General features: G+C 54.0%; 1 protein-coding gene across 1 annotated transcript; it reads right to left on the bottom strand.

The window, feature by feature from the left end:
• Positions 1 to 1,212: 1,212 nt before the first annotated feature.
• Positions 1,213 to 6,322, bottom strand: TUBG1 (tubulin gamma 1). The gene is made up of 11 exons (XM_045985792.1): positions 6,197 to 6,322; positions 5,765 to 5,877; positions 5,413 to 5,580; positions 4,149 to 4,217; positions 3,795 to 3,874; positions 3,225 to 3,351; positions 2,901 to 2,987; positions 2,632 to 2,781; positions 2,099 to 2,251; positions 1,847 to 2,008; positions 1,213 to 1,658 (listed from the first exon to the last, which is right to left on the bottom strand). Exons 1-11 carry the CDS (start codon positions 6,243 to 6,245, stop codon positions 1,461 to 1,463), a joined length of 1,356 nt encoding a protein of 451 aa, XP_045841748.1. The 5' UTR covers positions 6,246 to 6,322; the 3' UTR covers positions 1,213 to 1,460.
• Positions 6,323 to 6,491: the final 169 nt, after the last annotated feature.

Genomic DNA, 6,491 nt, shown 5'->3' with positions numbered 1-6,491 from the left:
TCTGGCTTTGGCCCCAGACATCCTGGTGGTGACACTGAGAAGGCAGGCACAGGTCCCCAGCTACCCTGACCTGGGTGATGGGGACACTTTGCAGGCTTATCTGAAGCCAGTTGAGGCTGACCCTCCCTCCAACCCAGGGATTGCACCTGTCCTATCTGCACAGCTGTTCAAGGTCCTCACACACTCTGACAACCACAGACTCATCCAGTGGCTCCAGACGACTTCAGGAATGGGATGATTCTACACTAACCCACAAGATACCCAAAAGGCAGGATATGCAATCGTTAGGTATACGGGTACCAGTCAGTCCAGTCAGGATTTGACTCCCACTCTGTTATTTACTAGGTCTGAGACCTGGTAAATTAGGCACGATTAGTCTTAGTTTCTTGTTTATAAAATCTATTTATAAAATCTACCACTTCATAGAACTGAACAAAATAACGTGAGTACCCTAGCATAGTGTCCACATACGTGGTTGCTCTTACCCCCAAACCTCACCTTTGGGGTGCATAAGTGCCTAAGGGGGCCCTGACAATCCACCATGACCTCGGGACAACCTACTTTGCTCTTGTGATTCTGAGAATTTAGGTCACTACATATTTACTACTTCCTTGCAATCTTCCACCAGAAGTGGAGGCCACTGGCCCTTTAACTGGAGAACCCCCTGTTCACAGAATCACGGACCCTTAGCTGTGGGCCCACTTTGGCCCTGCATGTAGTCCAGGCTTTGGCTTTGGTCTCCTGAGCTGTTTGTCCTGGACTCCAGCTGCCTGACCAGTGGCTTTCTTGGACTGGCTCTCTGGCACACTCTGCTTACAAGATGAAAGGCACTTGGTCCAACTCTCTTGCTTGCTCAGGGCCTGGCGGTAGGGGTGGTGGCGGCAGGCCTGCTGCTGGGAGGACTAACAGGACACTCTGCTGTGGGAACATGAAACTGGTGGAAGGGTCACCTGATCCACAGAGGGCTTGGCGGGGGTGGGGAGCCTGGGGCCCAGAATGTCATGAGAGAGTAAGGCAGTATCTGTTGGCCTTTTTACCCTGGAAAGAAATGTCTCCCATGAGTGAACCCCACCTATATTCTCCAAAATGAGGAAGGGGAAGGAAAAGCGAGGGGAGGCATTTGCTCAGTGTTGAAGAGGCTGGAAGTTGGGGAAGACCCTTTCACTGTGATGGAGAGAGAACAGGCATCCCCCTTCCGCACATCTACAAGCCTTTAAGAGATCAGTGACTTGATTTATTATGTCCAGTGCTTTATTTAACATAAATAGTCTCATAAGAGGAGACATAAACATATCCCCAGGCCAGTACAGAGTACGTGTGTGTGTGTGTGTATATATGTGTGTGTGTGTGTTTATGAGGAAGAGATATGTGAGGTCCCTGATCGGTTCTCTGAGTGGATGGCCGGTCAGGCAGGGCCTGGGCCAATCAGTAAGGCAGATGAGGTCCCCGTCCTGGGGTCCTCACTGCTCCTGGGCGCCCCAGGAGATGTAGTCTGGCCGCGTGGCTGCGTGGTACTCGTCGATGAGCTGCTGCACCACCTCCCTGGACGTGTCCAGCTCGTCGAAGTTCTCCTTGAAGATGTCCTCCTTGCGGAACTGCTCCAGGAAGGCCTCCCGTTTCCGCAGCTTGTCATACTGGCGACAGGTCCGCTCGAAGAGCTTGGTGTGTGCAGAGAGCAGGGGTCACAAAGAACTTAGAGCAGCAGTATGGCCCAGAAAGCCAGGGAAGCAAGGCTGGGCAATCCATACGTTAAGAGAGCCAGAAGCAGGGGCAGCAGGGATGTGGAGAGGTGAGGCCCAACCAGGGAAGCAAATATGGGAAGACACGTGTAAACAGTGAGCCTCACCGAGGAGATGCTGGTGTGGTTGGCCATCATGAGCCCACTGACCCGGTGGGCCGAAGGCAGGTAGGGAGACTTCCTTGACAGGGCCACCTGGATGCTGGCAGGGCCCCAGGGGATGAAGTTGGCCAGCTTCCGTTCCCGGATCCTCTGCAGACTTTTGTGGACCTGGGGGGAGGGGTGCACACAGCAGTGGTGGTGGTAGCCTCTCCTCTACCCCTGCGGGGCCCGGGGGTGGCACGAAGGGGCCTCACCTACCTGGGTGGGGTCCACCTCCCCCTGGATGATGTTGAGGATGGCGATGTAGCAGTGGTTGGTCTGGCGATCCCGGCCCGTGGACACCATCACGTTCTTGGGCTGCAGCAGCCGCCTCATGACATCCAGGACCGTGGTCTTCCTCACGCTGGCCACCTGAGGGGACAGTGGGCCACAGGGCCCGGGCCCGCACTCAGGCCGCCGTCCAATGCCTCAGCCCCGTCCGACTCGGGCTAGTGTGGTCTCTTGGGGAAGGGTCTCGAGATCCAGGTCTACACTGAGGCTCTGCTGGGGGACTGAGTCCTTCTCAGCTGGGCAAGGTCAGGGCCCTGTGCGGGAGCGTCCGCAGACCCCACAGAGCCCAGGCCCTGCGGGAAGGGAGCCAGAGGCACAGGGGAGAGGAGGGCGGGTCAGCGTGGAGTCGGACGGTCTATGCCGGTCCCGGAACACAGAGCCTCTGGGGCCCACAAGGGGCAGCTCCTGGGACAGCAGGGGGCCAGAAAGGCAAGGGCAGGGCCTGCCGCGGCTGCTCCTACCGACTGGTCCGTGGTGAGCGGGGTGTAGCCCGTCATGAGGAAGTGGAGTCGCGGAGTGGGAATGAGCGAGGCGATGAGGCCGATGAGGTCGTTGTTCATGTAGCCGGGGTAGCGCAGGGTGGTGGTGCTGGCTGACATGATGGTGGACACCTGGGGACAGGAGTGCGTGCCGTGGGCCCTGGCCCCTGGGAGGGGGGAGGGCTCTCTTCCTGAAGCAGACCAGAGCAAGGAGGGGTTCCAGCCCAGAGAGTCCGGGAGCGGGGGCTCACCAGCTGGTTGATCTGGGAGAAGGACGGGTTCTGGATGTGCAGGCGGTCTGTGGCGATCCGGTTCAGGGCTGTGTTGTCCAGCACCACCTGGGGGGGGGACAGAAGAGAATGCACATTTATGCAGACAGAAAGAACAGGAGTTCTGCCTGTGTCTGGGCTCTGAAACTTAATTTCTTTGGTGCCTCATGGCCAAAAAGACTCATCCAAAAGGCACTGGCACGGGACTGAGGAACAAAAGGGCTCAAAATGGACTTTTTAAGTGCAGGAAGATGATGAAAGCAGACAGAGGTGCTGGAGTGGAGAATGGCAGAATCCAGGACGCACCACACAGTCTGCATTCTGGGTCAGCCTCTTGAGCGTAAGCAGTGAGTTGTAGGGCTGGACCACCACATCGCTCATCTCGTCCTGGTTGGGAAACACTGAGTATGTCTGCACCAGCTTCTTGGGGTACCTAATGGGGTTGAGAGAAGAGGGTCAGGGTAAGAGACTGGAGACTTGGTAAACATGGGGCTCATGATAGTCAGAAAGTGGCTGAACCTACATGGGGAAACTGGGGTGGGACACAGGATCAACAGAGAAAGGAGACTTGACTTTTAGAAGTCTGCAAGCCCAAAGGAGGAATGGCAGAGACACATCTTCAGACTTAGGGTTCTCAACTCTAAACCAGCCATGCTCCGTGAACCTTCATCTCTTCATCTAGGGCCTAGATTCTAAGCTGCGGATCGAACTCCCCAGAGTGTGATCAGGTTCTTGGTTATTGTACCTTCCCTTTCCTAACCACAGGACTGAACAGAAGGGCTCTTTCTCTGTTCCAGCAAATAGGAAGGCGTATTTGGAAGGCCTCCCAGCTTCTTGGGAAACCAAGTTTTCCAGCCTCATGAAACACAGACTTACCTGTCATTCAGCCGTTCTAAGAGGTAGGAGCCCAGGCCAGAGCCTGTCCCCCCAGCGATGGAGTGACACAGCACGAAGCCCTGCATGGGGAAGGGACAGTCAGTGTTTAGGTATTGCATTGCAAACTGGACCCATCCTACGACTTCTGGGACTCCTATTTTCCTGAGGCCTCTCCTCCACTTCCCTCCCCCACACCTACAGCTTAGGAGACCCTGCCTTGTGTCCAATAAAGCCCAGTGTGCTTGTTCAGTGGAAAGGGCACATGGGGAGGTCTTGTACCTAACAGGTGGCTTCTAAAGGGTGTCGTCGAGCCTTTCCTATGACAACTCCCACCAGCATTCCTAAGACACTCACCTCTAGACTGTCACTGCCATCTGCCTCCCGATCTATGATGTCAAAAATGTCCTCGTGGATCTTCTCTCCCTGTACAGACACGGGGAGTGTCAGAGTGGGACAGGACCATGGATAAGGACTCTGACCTCAGAATAGCCACCCTGGATTCTCTTTACAGAACAATAAAAGTCCTTTTGTGGAGCACAGTAGCCCTGCTTTTCATTTGTATTGAGAGGCAGTAAAGCACAGTGGTTACGAGCAGACGGTACATCTGGGTCATGTATTACTTCTAGTTTTATTTAACCAAGTGACTCTGGGCAGATGACTCAGTTTCCTCATCTGTATAATGAAGGGAATAATACAACTCTTCAATGCCTTATTTAAAATTCTTGAGGGGGGCACCTGGGTGGCTCAGTGGGTTAAAGCCTCTGCCTTCGGCTCAGGTCATGATCCCAGGGTCCTGGGATCGAGCCCCACACCGGGCTCTCTGCTCCGCAGGGAGCCTGCTTCCTCCTCTCTCTCTGCCTGCCTCTCTGCCTAGTTGTAATTTCTCTCTGTCAAATAAATAAAATATTAAAAATAAAATAAAATAAAATAAAATTCTTGGGGCCAGGTATGTTTTGGGATTCAAATATTTCCTGTTCAAGTAAGGTACTATGGTACATATGATGTATGTTAAGTAAAACGCCAGTGGGTGTCTGATGTGTGTTAATCATATTAATATATTAATATTAAATATATTAATATTTCTGCAATGACACATATGAGTAATGACAAGTTGAATAGAAGCTAAAATAGCTATCTCCACTGAGATTTGTTTTTTTTTAAGGATTTCATTTTTAAATAATCTCTACACCCAACGTGAGGCTCAAACTCACAACCCCTGAGATCAAGAATCACACGCTCTACTGAATGAGCCAGCCAGGCACCCAAGATTTGGTTTTGCTACTAAATAAGTTATAAATCATCTTTTGGTTTCACAGCTCTCTGGAATCTGAAAAAGCAGTTAAGAGGCCATGAACCTATAATATCTACCTCTACAGTTGTGGGGAAGTTTAAGCAAGTTGTATGTAAAGCATTTAGTATAGCCTGGCACATAGCACTGGCAAGTGCAGTCTTAACCATATTATGTAGTAGACTTAAAAAAAGAACTCTCCTCAGCCATCTCTCTCTTTCTCCACTACGCATACATCCTTGATCTGGTTTCTTCTCTCTCTGGCAAGTCATACAACCTGTCCTCACACAGGAAGGGAGTTGTGGGTCCTGCCAGAGAATAGCAAATGACCTGCGAGAATCCACTGGCCCAGTTGTTGCCAGCTCCTCCTCCATGCTCCGACAGGTAGATGTTCTCTGGGTTGTAGAGCTTCGCATAGGGGGAGTTGAGGATGGAGTGGATCACCCGGGGCTCCAGGTCCAGCAGCACCGCCCTGGGGATGTAGTGCTCATCGTCTGCCTGCCAAGGGGCATCCAGCAAGAGGGGCACCATCAGCTAAGGCCCAGCCCTCCATCTTCCCAGCTCTGGCTCCTGCCTGCCCTCCCTCCTCAAGCCTCCCGCCTCTGGTTCCTCTGCCCAGCGGGTCTCCCGGTACCAGGCCCCTGCCCTTCCCTCAGACCCCCGGCCAAGTCGCTGGGGGCACCTGGTAGAAAAAGACGTCCTTGCGGTCAGTGCCCTCGGTGGCGAACTCCTCCACGATGCCCTCGGGGCTGATACCATGCTCGGCGCACAGCTGTTTCCAGAACTCGAACCCAACTGGGAGAAGGGGACGGACGGGGGAGAAAGAGGGTATCTGGGTCTGGGCAGATTCCAACTAGGAGCTGAGGGACTGAGCGTCTGGGTCTGAAGGTAGGAAGTCAAGCCTCGGGAGTCTCCCATGTAGGAGGAAAGGGCTGTATGCCAGCGACTGGGAGGGGAGGGCCCTTCGGGGCTGGGCAACTGGACACTGGGTCAGGCATGTCCCGCCTTCGGAAAACTACGATTCTGGGAAGGGCAGTTGGAGTCCGGGATTACACAGCGAGATCCCACAGAATCTAAGGAACCTAAGTAGTGGAGGGGCCGGAGGTTCGCTCACTCTGATTGCCGCACTGGCCCAACTGTAGGGTGATGATTTCCCTCGGCATCGCTCCTCAGACACCGGTGCTGCAGACGCTCCCGCCAGCCAAGCTGCGGCTCGGTAGCCGCTAGCCGCACGACGCAGGCGCCAAACAACCTGCTCCTCCCACAAATTTTCTCTGCTCCAATGAGAACTGAGTTTTGGCGATGGCAGGTCCTTATTCATTCGGCTTCAGTCGAGCAGACTGCGCATGCGCAGCCCCGGGTCGCGCTCTGCGCCTGGGCGCGGAGGACGTACTTTGACGTAGTGTTCT

This window comes from Meles meles, chromosome 18, assembly GCF_922984935.1.
Source record: "Meles meles chromosome 18, mMelMel3.1 paternal haplotype, whole genome shotgun sequence".
Lineage (NCBI taxonomy): Eukaryota > Metazoa > Chordata > Mammalia > Carnivora > Mustelidae > Meles > Meles meles.
The sequence above is the reverse complement of the archived record's forward strand: the minus strand, read 5'-3'. Positions and strand labels throughout refer to the sequence as shown.

What these genes read in the sequence shown, in the direction of transcription:
- TUBG1 (XM_045985792.1), bottom strand. Translation starts at nt 6,245, where the DNA reads ATGCCGAGGGAAATCATCACCCTACAGTTGGGCCAGTGCGGCAATCAG. An exon ending in GGGCCAGTGCGGCAATCAGA is followed by an intron (nt 5,878 to 6,196) that starts GTGAGCGAACCT and finishes CCCTTCTCCCAG; the next exon opens with TTGGGTTCGAGTTCTGGAAA. An exon ending in TTAGAACGGCTGAATGACAG is followed by an intron (nt 3,352 to 3,794) that starts GTAAGTCTGTGT and finishes CAACCCCATTAG; the next exon opens with GTACCCCAAGAAGCTGGTGC.